The 17,468-nt window shown below is 36.3% G+C and overlaps 1 protein-coding gene across 6 annotated transcripts in view; it reads left to right on the forward strand.

Annotated features, from left to right (window-relative positions):
• Positions 1-17,468, forward strand: part of MTA3 (metastasis associated 1 family member 3) — a 131,288-nt gene that overhangs the window by 18,349 nt on the left and 95,471 nt on the right. For all 6 annotated transcript variants that reach the window (XM_071806052.1, XM_065835383.2, XM_071806051.1 and 3 more), the window contains exons 4-5: positions 4,291-4,417; positions 16,319-16,382. In XM_071806052.1, the coding sequence (XP_071662153.1) occupies positions 4,291-4,417; positions 16,319-16,382 (191 nt within the window). The remainder of the gene's footprint in view (positions 1-4,290; positions 4,418-16,318; positions 16,383-17,468) is intronic.

The following is a 17,468-nucleotide window of genomic DNA, read 5'->3' on the forward strand; positions in this document are numbered from 1 at the left end:
TAGGTACTGCATCCAGTTTTAGGCACCTGATACAGAAAAGCTGCTGATAACTTGGAGCAAGTTCAGCAGAGGCCACCATGATGGGCACTTGCCCTGCCAGGAGAGGCTGCAGGAATTGAGCCTGTTCAGCTTGGAGAAGAAGCGGACTCCCCGTGCCTATGGGGAAGTTATAGAGAAGATGGAGTTGGACTCTTTGCAGTGACTAAATTGAAACAGGAGTGATTCAGATTAGATATAAGATTTCACCATGGTTGGGTTGCTGGAGAGATTATGGGATGTCTGTCCTCAGAGGTGTTCAAGACCCAAGTGAATAAAATGTTAAGTAACCTGGGGTGACCTCACAGCTGAGCCTCCTTTGAGGAGGAATTTGTACTGGAGACTCCTGAGGCCCCTTCCAGCCTGAATTACTCTCCGTTTCCATGATTCTGTGATCCAGCCAACCTCGAGCTGAAAATAACACTGTGAACAGTTTGGTGGCAATAGAGGGACAGTTTTCTTCTTCCTTTAAAGATTTATTGCTCCTCCCTGAAGATAGCCTTCAGTATTTAAACTAATCTCTCTTACTTTCTGTTGCAGCAGACAAGGGCAGCACGTGGTGGGTTATTTTGACTTAGTTAAGGAAAAGTAATATGTTAGAAGTATTTAACTTGCTTACCAGCTGATGCTTAACTATAGAGTGGTTTGATTTGCATTTAAACCTTGAAGTGTCTTTCAGGATTTTTATTTTTAGCTATTTTTAAACAATTTTTTTATTAAATGGGTGCATTGTGTGTCTAAAGGCTTGCCCTCAGTTTAGTTTGATTTTTACTTGTAAAAACAAACGGTTCTTCATAGTGGTGAGTTTGAGTCATCTCATTACTTAACTATAAACAAAGACACTGTATACAGAGTTTAGGTGGCATGGACAATTGCATCTTCTTTTCACACTCACTAACACACCATTTTCTAACAGTGAATCCCAAAAATTAAATGGAAGAAGGAAAAAAAAGAGTTAATCATGTTTTTAAGGTGGTGGTGCATATGTAAAATGAGTGAGGGTTACTGTTTATTCCCAGTATTGGTTACCTGATTGAGTCACTTAAGTCTTACTTACATCAGAGGAAAAAAGGGAAAGGGCCTGCAGCACTGCCACTGAAAGTAGCAACAGATCACTCTAGTTTTCGGGATCCAAGTAAGCATTTACAGTTGCTGGTCAGAAAACGCATGTATAATAAATAGACCTACAGCTTTAAAAGCTCGCTGAAGATGCCTGCTTTTGCTCTCCAGGATTTTTCTTTTAAATAATGAAATACTTCTTGTAAACCAGGAAAAGTACTACCAAACAGCATTATCTTAAACCTCACCCAAGGCCTAAAGGGAATTGTGTAATTTTCAAAAACTGATTGTATTTGTCTTTGTAGTGATACCTAAGACTTTCAAAATATTTTTAAGCTGAACAATTTGAAATTGTGTTTTGTTTTCTCTCTAATCTTGGAACAGTGAGGCCTATGGGTGTCATCACCATATTGCTCCATTAAAATGTTTGCTCACTCTGAGCCATTGCTTTATTTCTCTTCCTGAGTGCTGAAAATGTGCTTAGCTTAGTGCTTTTTTATGATTTCCTGTAGGTACTTTCCATTTCACTCCTTTTGACAGGAATATTCTCTCCTTGGAAAGTTGAATTTCACAATCTGAGTCAAAAAGGTGAAGAGACCACTAAAAGTACTGAAAGTTCTTCACCACTTCTCATAGGTGTTAAGGCCTGATCTGTGCAAAAACCTGGTTTGAAAGCAGCTATCTAAAGGTTTGTTCAGGTGGAGAATTCACTGTATTGCCATAAAGCAAATCATTTTTGTATTTGCCATCAAGCAAATTCAGTTTTCTCACTTCTTTATGCTCTCCAGTGTTTTCTTCCGTGGTACAGGTTTGTGTAACTACTGGGGAAAACTGTTACTTAATACTAATCATACTGTTAGGATTTTTATTTTAATATTATAAAATTACCCTGATGATAAATTATATTGTGTTAAGAACTCTTCTGTGTCTGGTCATGGTTTGTTCTAGTTACTGAACTTGTCAGATCAGTGTGAATAAAACATACATGTTTTATTTCTAAAACTCCAGAAAAAAAGTTATATTGTTTCATGTTTAGGTGTAGAGTGTTTCCAGAGGTGTGTGTAGGAGACATTTAATTTCAGCTTCAGACTCTTAGATCAACAGTTTCTTGTTATACGTAAGATTAACACGATAAATATATGATTAAAGTTGTGGGCTTTTGTGAAATTATTTAAATTGAAATTCTTAGTCTGGGGGAACTTCTAAGATATTTGAACATAGGTGTCTAAAGCCATTTTAAACTCTCTGGAATATAATCTCTGGCTACCTGCAGCCACTTTAAAATGACACAGGTTTTCCCATGTTTTGTGCCATATCTGCAGTCACATGTTTTGGATATGTCAATCTGAAATGGCCCCAGACACCACTGTTTGGATGCCTACATTTTTTTTCTAATGGATTGCTTTATGTCAGCTGTTTTCAGATGGTTATAACGCAATACAAATATAGCTTGTGATGGTCATTTTCTGTAATGAATAATAGCTACTAATTGCCTTAAACATAAGCCCTTTTAACTTTAATTTCTATTTTTTAATTAATTACTTAAAACTGCTTTGCCTTTGCACAGATTTTTTTTAAGCTTTATTTATTGTTAGTATTATAGATGCCAGAATAATTCTGAACTGAGTTGTGGTCTGACTTGAACCTGTACCTGTGTCAGGTGAGGCTGGGGCAGGTGTCTTGTTTACATTTTTGGTTTTCTTATTGTATCTGCCCACAAAACATGTTAAAACAAGGAAGGTGACTGGGGAATCTACAACAAGCTAGACTTAAGTTGTATGGAATTGGGTTTGAAGAAGTTCGTTATATCAGAGTGCATTGCTTTATCACTTTTTTGGAAAGAACTATTAGAAGTGGAATCAGCTGCACACAGGAATGATTAAAAAAAAAAAAAAAAGAAAGAAAATGAAGTGTTGCATTTGGAGAGGACTGTGGTTGCCATGAGGATACAAGCAGGCTTCATTTTGAGAAAGTGTCTGTAGGTTGTTTGTAAAAATGGTTATGGTTGCAAGAGTGGATGACATGATCTCTTGTAGGTAGTTACATGAAATACCACCTAGTGCTGAGGTTTCATTTTTTAATTTCTGAGACATATTTTGTAAAGTACGCTTGGTTTTGCAGCTGATGGATAATGTAGCAGTTAGAAAATTGCCAAATGTAGGAGAAGTTTTAAAGTGCCTGTATTTTTTCATACAGTATTTGTGGAGACTTTTTGTCTTTTCTGGGAAGCTAGGGGAAGTGTAGATTCAAGTTCTGCATGTCCCAAGAATCCACTAGGAAGGTAGATTTCAGCCATGAAGATCCCAGGGTAGCCATTTTACAGAGCCTGTCATCTTGTGGCATGTTAGGAACCACTGTAAACTTTGCTCTTTAACCCTGTATGTGACACTTTCTAGTATCCGCTTTTGTTTCTTTCTTTATGTTCTCAGTTTACAGTTGCTTTAAATCTTTAAAAGGGAATTATTTCCTTTGTTTTATCATAATGAGGTAATATGAGAGGATTTCAGAGTAGCTATAAAGGAGAGTTTTCAGCTGAAAAGATCCTTTAAAAAGAACTGTATAATTTACAGTTTGCTGTTATAGATGCTGTCTTCTAGATTAAATAGTTCAGTCTTGCTTAAGATCTGAAATTATTTTTATTTAAATATGTAAGTAAGCTGTGTTGTCAGTATCTAATAAGGTCAACATAATAGAAGGCTTTTTCGGTGTTTTTAGACTCTGATTTGGCAGTCTTAAACTGCAGTTGTGTTTCAGTAAATTTCTGTTCATAGAAAGTATGCTTTTTCCTAGGACTTCTGTAGAAGTTTTAGTAGTACCAATATCAGCAGCAGGAATTGTAAGCCAGAACTGATCAGGAAGCAAGAGGCACCTCCAGAGGGGGGAAAAAAAAAATAGATGAAAGAAGATGAAAAAGAGGAATGAGTAATGTTCTCAGGATTGTTCTTACAGCCGTGTGAAAGACGTTGGCGCATAGTACAGTAGGAGAGGAGCATCATCTTTTAGAGAGTTTCAGTAGAAGGTATACAGTTCAAAATACTTAATATTCTGTCGAGTTATGTAAACTGTAGTCTTGTTAAACTCATCTTTTTGAAATACAAAGGGAGGTTGCTAAGGGTGGGGGGGATGTCAAGTGAAATGGCTGCAATGATGTTATGCAACAGAGTTAATTTCAACCTACGCTCTGCTTCTCTGCAGAAGAAGTTGAAGAAGAGTCTGAAACTACGATTGAGGTTGATTTGACGGATAAGCAGAAACATCAGTTGAAGCACAGAGAGCTCTTCCTTTCTCGCCAGTATGAGTCCCTTCCAGCAACACATATCAGGTAAGAAGTAGTATATAATTTATATGTGTATTCTGTTGGGGTGGGTTGCCTGGCAGTAGCCCACCTGCTTGAACACTTCAGCCTTTATCTTGCAAAAAGAGGTGATTGATCACAGCTGAGTTGTGCCAAGTTGTCTCATGAACTCCTGTGGAACTGCCTTAAGTTTTTCCTCTGTTACTTCGTGTCTGAGCCTTGGAAGGGACAAGAGTCTGAGAGCTCTGGCTCGCCAATCAGAGAATCACTTGATAATGTAGTGTAAAGTCAGTCTGTCCCTACTTTGGAAGAGTTGTTTTATTAATTCTTCTGCTGGCCGGAGGAACTTTCACCATTTTGTCTGCCTAGGGAAACCACAGGTGGGTTTGGAAAGGAGGCAGCGACTCAGTGGTCAGATCTGCAACTTAGGGCTGCATGCATTTAAAAATAAAATTACTCCAACTTTAGTAAATTTGAAGAAGTCATGATTGACTTTGACTAAGTGTTGCAGAAGCATTTCAAGTACTGTATTAAATTGCCCTAATGCTAATGTAGGAAGAAGCTTGCTAAAGCTTAAAAAGGGTTTGTTGGCTTCTTTTTGTAAATGATGCAAGTGCTTGTGTCATCTCCTATTTAAGCAAATTCTTTTTGGGTGGAGGGGGGTGTGGATGATGTATCTAGAAATGGAAAATGAACACAGTGACAGTAGGGCGTGTAGTAAGTGTAAAACAAGGGCTCTTACATTGCATTCTGAAGGAATTTTGTTTTCTCGTTACAGCCAGCTCCTCTCAGTCATTTCAGATCACAAATGACTCGAAGCTACCAAAAACCAAAGTGTATATGCTCCAATAGGAGAAACACTTTGTGTCTGTGTATTTTTCTCTCTCATTGGCGAATGTGTGGCTTATCTTTCTCACTCCCAACATAAAACCTGGAAGCTGGAAATTTTTGTATTAATTTTCTGTGCTTGATTCAGCTACTTGTTCTCTGACTTTGAAAAAGTAATTTAACTGTCAAACCTCTGCTTCTCCAACTATAGCATAGAGATAATAATCCTGAGCAGTTTCTTTTACTTACTTTGACATTTAGATATCGAAATAAGGTGTTCTCTTCGTAGAGAGAAGATTACATGGAACTATTGTAAATGTCTTCTCACCTCACAACTCAGGGAGCAAATACAATAGAGGTTCTCCAGTACACACTTCACAAAGAAGCCAGAAAAACACGTGAATTCGTAGTTCATGCAGCATCGTACAGCAGGCAAATGCAGAGTGATGACTTGCATCTTCTTTTCAGAACAGAGAAATGCTGTAGGGCTGTGCTGTCACGTGTTACTAGGGCCTCTACCAGACGAATTCTGGAACAAGCTGTGTGTGGTCTAGTGACATTTTAACAATCATAACTGTATTTTAACAAGACGGAAAATACACAGCAAAGTATTCTTCATTTAGCTTTTTAACTTATTATTGTTCAGATTCTGTGATTCTCAGTTGTTTTCATAACTGTTATTAATTAGCTTGTCCTGTGAAAGGGGATAGAAATGTTGTGAAGGTGGTAGTCCTCCAACGTTTTCCCATCAGTACTACAGAATATCCAAGAGTGTAGATTCCATAGCCTCTCTGGCTGTTTGTTTCACTGTTTGACCACCATAATGGTGATTTTTTTTTTTTTTTCCTGTAATCTAACTGGGATTTCCCTTGTTGAAACTTACTGTTCACTGCCTCCTGGTCTATTGTTGTGCTTCTCTGAAAGAAGCCCGGCTCCATCTTATTTATACGTGTTTTCATTAAGTAATGGAAGACAGCAGTAGGATATCTCTCTGTAGTTGTCACACCTTAAGAGTGAACAAATCCAGTTTAGTATCACCTGCAGATTTGCCAAGTGTGTATTCAGTTGACTTGTTCAGGTTGTTAATAAAGATGTTGGCTCTGGTATCAGCACGAGGGATGCCCTCAGTAACCAACTGGACTTTGCACCGCTCACTGCAACCTTTTTAGCCTGGTGGTCCAGCTATTTTTTTTTCCCCAACCTATTATCTACTCATCTAGTCCTTATGTTACCAGTCTGGTTAAAGGACACTATTGGACACTCTTCAGACTTAGGTAAAGTCAGGGTAGATAACATTCACGGCTGTCACTGGTCTACCAAGCCATTCATCTTCATATGGAAAGCTAGCAGATAGGCATGCAATAGAAGTCTGAGCAGCTTCATTCTGTGGACCTTTGCTCTTACCACCTGCAGCTTTAGTCCCTAGAGAGAAGCAATTGGATTTACAGGAGAAAATAAATGGTACAATGGAATAGAGTGGAAAATGGAGATAAGTTCTCTCAAGAGTGAGAATACAAAAGCAAAGTCCCTGTGGAAGGAAGAGGAGAAAGCTAAAGGTGATTTTACGAGAAGGGAGGAGGCTGAACCATCTATAGTTGGTTTTGGCAGTTACAGATCTTTTACTGGCATCTTCAGATAAGAAAAGAAACTGAGTTTCCTTGCCTTTCTGCTTGTAAGTTAAGGGAATAAAATAATCTTATCTTTCATGGTATGTTTTTATATAATTTTTACTAATTTATTGCTTTTGTCTTATTTTCTTAACTTTACTCCTTTTGTTTTTTTAAACATAAAATTACAGCCCACTTCCTGCTTGAAAAACCCTATGGTTTATTCTAATTCACAGCTACAAAGACCATAACGCCTCATGTATACACCTGGTGCCACTATTTTATAGTTGAGAGGCCTAGAAGTTGTTTTAGCAGTTTAGATTTGTTTGATGTGCAAGTCTAATTTTGAAGCTCTTTTGTCTGTATTGTTGAATTTCAAATAATTCTGATGTAATTTGTTGGGTTTTGAATTGCTGAAATGCGGTTTCATTCCTTATTCTCATACTTCCTATTTTTGCTATATATATTACATGTAACTCTCTTGAGCTATAATTTGTTTTATTAGAAATATTGGATTTTTTTAGATTTCATTCTGTTTCCCCTTTATATTAGCTGTCACTATGCCATTTTAGTAGCTTCAGGAAGTGGTTTAAGTTTTGGCACCAAAAAAACTGCTAGATTTAGAAAAGAATTAGAGGCAGGTAGTGTAGTAGTAATTAAACATGTCAGCAGTGCCTTGTGGATGCAGTGTTCCTGCAGTGGAATGTGTTTGAGAAGGTGAAATTGCCCAACATCATTCTGGAGAGCTGGCTTGTGGTACAGTACAAGCTGAGCTACTAGTCTGGGTCTCCGAGACAAGACTTTTGTCAAGTTACAAGTGAAACAGGTCCCTCCCCTGTCTGCTCAAATGTGTAAGGGTAGTAGCACCCCTCCAGTGGATTATCTCCTTCCTTCCTAATCCCTGGATGACACAGATGCAGTTTTGCTGGGCACTGTGATCCCCAAATGTCCCTGTAACAGCTTAGTTCTTGTTTGCTAATAACAGCGTTTCAGTCTTGGGGTTGTGGTTTTTGTGTTGAATTACCATTATTTTGTTTTTTGAAGTGTTTGGAAAGCATACGTAATCCAAGCATTCTCTGATGTTGTAATAAAAGCAGGTATGAATCTTTTGGGCTGCTCTATACTGCAATAAAATCACTCCATAAAAAAAAAAGCTGTAACTCACTTATGCAAAGTAAGAAGAGGCTTGTATACAGACTGTTTGACTAAATTCCAACCGACTTGAGAATAGAGGAGGGTTTCAAAGAGTGGTGGCCAATTTTGAAGGTAAAGAGAATTTCAGATATATGTATTTGATTGCTGTCATGTTGGTGATTTAGTTGGTTGATACAGTTGTGTGAGTTTCTGTTAAGGTTAAAGAATAAAGTACTGCTTTGTCAAAATTCTTTCTTAGTTGCAGCAGGGTGACAAATATTTATCTTGAGTAAATAAAGTGAAATTTGCTAAATTACTTCTCTTCAACAATCTTTCTGGTGAGTTAGAGTTTAAATACAAGTTTTTAAGGATCCATTCCCACGCAGAAAGGACTTAATGAGCCTTTTAAAGATCAGGATTGCATATGATCATTTTATTAAAAGCTGATTAATGTGATTGAGGAGAAGGTAAATATTTTTGCCAAATACCTGCACTTGTGTGACATTAAAGAGCTCCGAAGTAGTCTGAATGTGAGAAGAGTGATTTAATTTTTATCAAAAAGCTTGGAGTCTCTGCATACTTTTACATGTAAGCGTACAAAAATGTGTACATAAACTTCTAAAGTATCGAAGCTGTAAGAATCTTTGTTTCTCTCAGTTCTGAAATTGTACTGTGTATTACTTTAAAACCTTTTTTACTATCATTCCCCCCCCCGCTTTCTGACATCATTCTGATCACTAATGCTCTCCAGAACACTATTTTTTTTTAATGTGTTTGGTTGTTTGGGGTTTTTTGTGTTTGTTTGTCTGGTTTTGTGTGTTTTTTTTTTTTTTCCTTTTGCTTTGTTTGTTGGTGTTTGTTTGTTTTTTAAAGTATCCCCTAGCTCCTGGGCAAACTAAAGTAACTTTGGTTGGTACCACTTTGTAGATATATTGGAAAAAGTAGCATAAGGATGTGCAGTTCATAAAAAATATGTAGTGCTTACAAACTGCCTGTAAGATTTTGAATTTTTAAGATGCATAATAAATGGCTCAGTTTTATCATACAACTTTCTTCATGCTGTGCTTACTCCTCCATGATCTCATTGGGACTCACTAATATTGCTACTTCAAGTAACTAAGGCGTAGAGAAAGATAGATACAGATATAGTTATATATTTTTTTTCCCCCCCCTAAATGTGGCATGCCTTCATTTACAACACATTAAGTGATCTGGCAGGTCAGTTTCTAGAAGAAATATTGTGACTTTTTAAGGCATGGACCCTTAGGATTTAGTGATATTACCTCAGGATTTTGAGTTTTGTCATTCTTGGCGATTGAGAAGTTTCTGGCATATGGGGATGTGTGTGTATGTACATGAGATACAAATTTTAGCTAGCTTCTGAAAGCTTACTGTGAGCCTTATAAACCTGATTCGTTTCCTGGCATAAATCAGGCTGGGTAAGAAGTGAATCTACTTTGCATAGGCCTGTACTTACAGATGATTTGGATCATTAAGAAAGGAGTGCTTCCTTTCTCTGGATTGAGTTTATGTGGAGCAAAGGGACTTTCAAAGCATGTCTTTTTTTCTTTCTCCCAGTAGAATTCAGACAATTCTTACAGGAATTAAGATCAAAATTCAGTCTAGGCCAGAATTTTGTTTTCAGATTTGGTCAACAGCCAGTACTAGTAACTATATAAGAAAAATGGTATTTATCAGTAGAAGTACAGAGTGATGTACATTGCTTTTGAGCTGGGCAACCTTGTAATGTCACACTGAAAAATCAGTCCTAAGCAGCCTCCTGTGTTTTTGTTCAATACACATGCATTGCTGCTGCCGCTAAAAGCTTTTTTTTTTTTTTTACTTTTTAGCATGAATTAATCCCCAGAGGAAAAATATCCATTACTTGAATTTCTTACAATAGTTTATAGCAAATATAGATACAGTTATGCTTGTTTTGAGATATCAAAACATGTAGTTTTACTGTGCCCAGACCAAGAAAACATTTAACTCTCTCCGTGGCTCTCAGTGGAGTTTTCTTTCTACTCAGTTTTCTTGCAGACCCTCTTCAGCTACAGAACACAATATTTAGTCAGTAATATAGACTGAAACAGTATTAGTGCAAATTCATTTTTAAGTGATAATGTGTTAAAGCTTGGTTCAAATGTATGTTCGTTGATCCATACATTTACCTCTTAACACTTTCTACAATGATTAAGGTAAGATCTTCTGATAGAGTTGTTAAATGCTTTGGCTCTTCAGCTAGACGTAGTAGTTCAAACATACAAACTGTGTAAATTGTTACTGAACGCAAAGTCATCTTTAATTTTGTCGTTTTTAAGTTTTTTTCATGTTGGGAATGCTTTGTCCTGTTTAGATTGTGACTTAGAGAACAATGGTGAGAACTCTATAAAAGTTGGAACCTTAAGACTGTGCAAAAAAATTTGAACGTTATCTAGAACCTGCTTTTAAATCCATGTCAGTTGTGTGTGATTGCTCTGAGAGACTGCCTTTAAATCTTACCCATTTGGAGCTCTCAAAATCGGCACTCCAGCTGTAATTAAGATTAAAACTCTGAATTTTTTGACTGAAAGCCACGTGCTGCATAAAAAGCCTGGGCCATCCATATGATCTGTGCATATGTTATGTGCCAGGCATGTACTGGTTCATTTAGATGCACATAAATCAATTTGCTGTGCATTCTGGTTTTAATTTTATTTGATCAAGAGTGTGTTAATCATGTAGTGCCCATTTTATTGATCTATCTTTTGGCCACAGATACACAGTCTAGTACTGTTTGGGAGGTTGGTATCGTTTTGTTGGAGGCACAGATCCCAGTAGTATTCACCTATCAAGTGTGTTTTGTTTGTTGTTTTTTTTTTTTTTTTCTTCTCCCTCGTGTTCGAGATGGCTCTGTAAATGAGCAGAGCCAATCTCAAGCCAATTAAGTGTGAATCAATATAATGCAGATCTTTCTTCTGTCAATTTTAGATATTGATTGAATATTTTAAAAGTCAGACTCCAGTTAGGGGTTTGCTGCAGACTTAAATCTCTATGATGATGCTTTTATTTTCTTGTTTTTAGACTTGCACAATAGTTTGCTTCCAAGTTGTAAATATCTTTGCAATCAGGAGAACTTGGAAGTTGCTCTAAAGACTGTGATATGTGTCTGTCGGCATCATTCTGTGCCCCTTAAATTGTACTTAAAAGTAAAATGCACAAAAGTACTCTTAGTATTGGTTTCCAATAAGTGGGGAATCAATTTCACATAATTAGCAGAAGCTCTTTGGGCTCCACAGTGTGGAGTTTGGTGATCATCATTGCAATTTAGGCTGCTTATAAGGGATCAAGACTTGGCTCAAAGTGGTTGTTTGATTGGAAATCTTCAAAACACTTTCCGTTTTAAGACAGTTCAGGAAAAACCTTTTTTATTTAAGGTAGCTCTCTCTTCCTCTACTCAATATCTGCACCTTTTTTCCCTCCCTTTCTCTTCATGCCAAATGCTGGAAAGATTAGTGTTGAGTTCTGCTCCTCCATAAAACCTTTCTAACCCTCTCTATTATGCACCTTCTTTTTAGTTTAATCTCTGATTGTCTTTGAGTAACAGCATATGCTGAAATCAAATCAGATTTTCCTCACAAGCATGAGGTTTAATATTTCCTAATATTATCTCCTGTTATTTTATTCTCAGACTATCTAGCTAGTGACTCACACTTCTGTGTTCCAGCTCTCTACTGAGAGAACAACATTTCTTGATGAAGATAAGTAAGAGACAAGTGATATATCTGTACAGAATTACCCGATGTCATTCTGTCATATTCAGGAGGGCAATGAATAATTGCTAACAGCAGAATTTCAAAGTATGTGGGGCCATGCCTACGTATATCATTTTCTTTTTTTCAACCTGTATCTGAATGACCAATGCATATCAAGTTGCGTTGACTTGGTGGGAACCCAGAGCAATGAGTTCTGAGAGTTCTGCTCCCACTGCATCAACCTCACGCGGGTTACATCCACTTTACAATAGGAGACGTACATAGAAGGGTACCAGACCCACAAGGTTGCCTTTTCCACTCCTGTGTTTCCTCCTGGTTAATAGGCACTAAGCGTTTTGTTTCTTTTGTCATTTCTTTCTATAATTTTTTTACATACCTCTTGTCCTAAGAAATACTTATTAAAATCAGATTTGTATTTTGGGGGCTGTCTTACTCATCTGGTGAAAACATGAAGAAATAGCCTTAAAGAGTAGCAGAATAGCAATTGTAGTGCTGGTTTAAAAGTAGGGATTGTGCCAAAACAAACAAGGACTTTAAAAGATCAAGACAGTTACTGTTAATTTCGAATCATTTCGGTAGTTTTAAGAGGTCAGTGTTCGAATTAGTGTTTTGAATATGGTAAAGATTTGAAACTATATTTTTGATTAAGAGAAAATTTATCGAAGGACAATTACCCAGACAGTACAAGCACGAAGTCTGTTTGTTTGTTTGCTTTTCCCCCACCTGCCACCCCAGATATGCATTAAGTATATTTTCTGGAGAATTTGGGTTTTTTTTGCTCTAGCATGTTTAACCAGGCTATATTGTAATCTCTTAATAATATTGTCTTGGTACCACTTTTTTTGCGCAGCTTAAATTTTTGAGCTGGTTACCATCATCTTGTGGCTTTGTTGGAATAAGTTAGTAAGAGAAGTCTTCTTGTACTTATCTGTTCTAAATAGTGATTACTGTCATGGTCTTATCCACGCATTGTATCCACACATGTTTTTTCATTCCTCCACTGACATCTCCTATAGAGTATTAATTTTCAGTAGCTCCTTATTGAACTGTCCAAGACATTCTAATCTGTGAGTGTGCCACAAAGCTGCTATTTATTTTCTAGTTTTCTTTTTAGTTTCCTTTCTTTTGTTCCACAGTAAAAAAAAAAAAAGGGGGGTGGTGGTGGTGCAAAAAGTGGGGTTTTTTTGGAGGTAGTATTTTAGAGTATTTTTGTGGAAAGTGTTTGAGTCTTATTTCTGTGTTGTAGCAACAGCACTTCACTGTAGTATGGAAGTAGATTGTAGAGGTGGAGAAATAAGTTGTTAGGTGTCCCTTGGCTGAGGAGTGTGAATTATCAGGAATTGTCAACCTGCTGGTGGAGTCACCTGAAAGACATAAAAAAAATTTACAAGTAGACAAGAGCTTTTAATGAATGGGAGCAAAGGAAGATGTGAAAACAGCTTTCACATGGTTAATACTTTAAAGAAGGAAAAAAGATACGAGTTGTAGCTCTGGTTCCTGGGACAGGGGAAGCAATTCAATCCCGAGTGGTTTATATGAGAGAGGCTGGTAGTACCATGAGCATATATATAGGCAAGCTTTGTTGTCTGCTGTTACTGCAGTACCTCTAAATTACTTTTTATTGCTGGCTGATGTAGTGCTATAGCAAGTTTTGTTGGTATTGTTGTCACTTCAATGGAAGAACTTTTTATTTGTGATGGGTTTAAATACAAAGTACATCTAGGAACAGAAAGAATTCTGAAGGGATAATTTTGTCTCATCAGAATTAAATTGTAAGTGAAGGCATTATAACTAACTTTTTTTTGGTTGTGGTTATTTGTACTTTGCTGAGATATCTGCAATGTATTAGGTACATACAAGATAAATTTTGGCTACTTCTATAGGAAGTAAAAATAATTTTTCTGAATATTTTTAATTTGAAAAACAAAAGGTCAAAACCAGATATATAATCTTAACATCGCAAAACTTCCAGAAATCCTAGTGTTTTTGCAAGGAGAACATAACTTTATTTTGGTGTGTAACTGATCTTACAAGCTGGTGCATATTCTCTTTCACTTGTCTCTGTAGGTAGCTAGCTCACCCTTTTTCTCCTATTAGATTAGTGAGATTTTTTTTTTTCTCGTTTCTTGTTATTTGATATAGCTCCATCTATCCCAATTATCTGAAATTGTTTAAAAACATTAACGAGTGAAGTTCCAGAACACTGTGAGGAGGAGAAAATTATGTTTAAATTTGAAGAAGCTCTGTGTTATCAGATACATTCCTCAGAACTCCAGGTTTTATTGTAATGTGGTTTAAACCACATCAACTTTCTCTCCAGGATATTTTGAATATTAGTATTGGAAGAAAGGGTGAGGAGTGCAGTGGTGGTTGGAGAATATTTAGGAACATATCACTGCAAAACTGTATTCACTTAAATTATTTCCTAGGCATCCATGACTGAGAGATGCCAGAGACAGTGTAACCCAGTAGATCGTTTACAACAGCCTGAGAGGATTTTCCTCTGTTGGGGAAAAAAGAGGAGCTGTCTAAATGGTAGGATTTTATGTGTTTGGTAAAGATTCTAAATAACTTGTAGTAATTCTTTGAGGTTTCTAGATTATAGAAACTGGTAACTGTAATACTGAGAACTTTTTCTAATTTTGACTCTGTGTAGTTTACCTGTTGTCAAATGCCTTTTTTTTTTAATTTTTTTTCCCCATTTTAGCAGGGTATCTACTACTCTATGCCTAGTATTGTCTTTTTTTGAGACTATAGTTCATGCATGTGAGATACATATGCATATAAAATGTTACTTATGTAGCATTAGCCATTAGATGGTTAAAATGCTGTACAAAGAATATAGCATCGAATAGGCATTTACTCACTTAGAAGACTAGTGCTGGGGGGATTAATCTTAATGAAATTTATTACATTACCAGCACTAAGGTATAAAATCAGTCAATAAAATACTCTTGCAGTTGCAATGACAGTGAAGTAATGCCTCTGCAATAATTGGAGTTAATTAAGGGTGGACTGTAGTGGAGAGAGAGCACACTAGGAGTATATCGAACAGAAGCAAACTGGAAAGGTGAACTCTTGTTTATCCTGTAACGCTAAAAAAAAAATTCATTCAAATGAAGTTGACAAACTGACTTAATGATACAAAATACAACTAATTTTTAAAAGTGAATGTTCTGGAATTATCAAGGCCAAAAGCTTCAGAAAACTTTCAAATACATGGTTTGCTGTAGGGAAGGTTTCGTAATTCTCTGGTGCAGGAGTCTTGCCTGCTGTTTTTATTGTGTTCAGCTTTTTCACCCTCATCTTCCCACTATTTCTCTGTGTTGGTGATGGTGTTCGTGAAAATCCATAGTTTAAGAGAAATTCAGGAGGTTGTATACTGCAGATTTAATGAGTAGTTTAATCCCATTTCCTATGATGTGCAGTGGTGATGAATAAGACATTAGCTGAGTACCTTTGCTTAATGATCAGCTGTTAACAATTGGCATTTAATCCTTCGTGTTGAGTTTAACAGTCAACTGCTTTGATATGTAGGGTGCATTTTTCAGTAACATCTTTGTGTTGTCTTAAAATCAAGGAGGTCTCTGTAAATAATTATCTTTTCTGTATTTGTGTCCTGTTGTGTTCCGTGAGAGAAGGGTGTTTTGAACAGGGATCCTGTAGCCATAAGGCCACTGGAACCTCCTGGTAACTGCTGACTAAATTGATATAACCTGAATTAAACTTAGGTGCATGAAATACAAGGTGATGTATTTAAGGGGCAATAAATATATATTATTATAAAATGGTAGTTCAGTTGAAAAGGATAGCTTAAAAATGCCAGCTGCTAGCAAGATGATTCAGCACACTTAACATTTTTCATCCACATCTATATGTGTTTCTTTAAAATACCATGTGTTAAAATAGTTCTGCAGATTATTTGCAGAAAAGTCAGAGGAATTTGAGGCCAGAGGACTGTTGGGGGAGAAGGGGATGGGAGAGAAGGGGTTGGGGCAGAGGGTTCAAACTCCCATTGCATTATCTCCGTGTGTTGTACATGGACAGATCTTTACCAGTGTTGGAGAACGGGATTCTTTCTGCTGACTGTGGACATTGTAGCGTGGCCATAGAAGAAATGTATACAATTCCATGATTAATTATTATAAATAATTTCATTCAGAAATAAAAAGTACTTCTACAGGCCATTGGTAAAACCTTACACTGTTTGTAGTTTGGATTATTTGTTTTCAAATGAGGCACTGAGCTTACTGGAAGCGAGTCACTTGGAGGTGATGTTTCATTCACACAGGCCTTTTTATTAATTGTGTGTGCATTTATGGTGTGCCATAGTATCTCTTATTCCTTCATTGCTTCACTGTTTCTGAAACTGCTTCACAGTTTTGCAGAATTCTCATGTATTTGAGTGCTTGGATCAGTACAGTCGTTCATTTTGTGCTGTAATGTTAATTTTGGTAGCTTAAAATATGGCAAAGTACATTTCATTAGATTTTTAATGTAAAAGCTTAAAGTATGTCTGGATCATTTTCTTGCAAATAACTTTTGGATTTAAAAAAAGATTAGAACTTTATGTGAAGTAACAGTTCTCTCTTATGTTTGTGTAGGGGAAAATGCAGCGTTGCACTTCTGAATGAGACAGAATCTGTGCTGTCATATCTGGAGAAAGAGGTAATGTGTGACTTCTACTTGTCTAAATAGCAAGATGAGTTTGTGTTTTCTTACAACTTTATTTTTAATAAATGGACAAGCAATGCTTTGAAAATATTTTCTTAAATGCTAAGTTAGAAAAGGTAGTGTTACAAACACGGATTTTAAAAGTATTATTGGATAAAAACTTATTCGATGCTCTTAAATAATGGGTTTGTTATGAATATGGTTATATTTGGAAAATAATCAATTTGAAGTAATTCATATAATGTCTTAGAAAAATATACAGGCTTTTTTCTGTAGCAGGTATTTAAGAGGGAATTCACATGGCTGCTTTTTTTTCCCCTTATTATTTTCCTTTTTAAAATTTGTTCTTTTTTTTTTTTTCCTAGAGGTGTTGTAGAAAAAAAGAATCTTCTGTTATCAGTGGACAGGGGGAGGAAGAGAGACTCCTGTAGAGGGCAACTTAGCATAGGATTTTAATTTAAGGGCTCTGAATTATTGTATTGAAGGTATCTCCTCACCTTTAATTTCCTGTGGAAGGAACCTAGGTGCTTAATCCTACCAGAGGGGAAGAAAATTCCTCAATAATTTGGAAGATAATTGCATTGCAATATACCTTTCAAAATAAATGTATTTTTCTTTTGAATGTCTTAATATAACATCAGGCAGACACTGTGTTTTAGCTGAAATTAACATGTCTTTATTTTTTCAATTTCTACACCCAACCCATTGATAACCGATAAAAGTGTTTCTGAAAACAAGACTTGCTGTGTACTTCAGGTGACTGTACCAGACAGTACCAGCACTATTTTTGTGTAAGCCCTTTTCAGACACTGATAGCATTTTATACTTTTTGAGACTAATTTATAATGCAATATCAGTATGGTAGAGATACTTAGGAGAGGGAATGTGTTAAGTTCAGAAAGCAGTTAACATGAATGCTTTTCAAATCAATTATATACTTTTGTGTATGAATCTTTTTGCTATTGCTCTGTTCTGAAATAACTCCTAGTAATGAGAGAAGCTTCAGTTAACCATTTAAAATTACTCATGAAACATCTGCATTATTTAAGGATTAATGTACCAAACCTGTGCCTTGTAAAA

Source organism: Patagioenas fasciata, chromosome 3, assembly GCF_037038585.1.
Source record: "Patagioenas fasciata isolate bPatFas1 chromosome 3, bPatFas1.hap1, whole genome shotgun sequence".
NCBI classification, from domain to species: Eukaryota; Metazoa; Chordata; class Aves; order Columbiformes; family Columbidae; genus Patagioenas; species Patagioenas fasciata.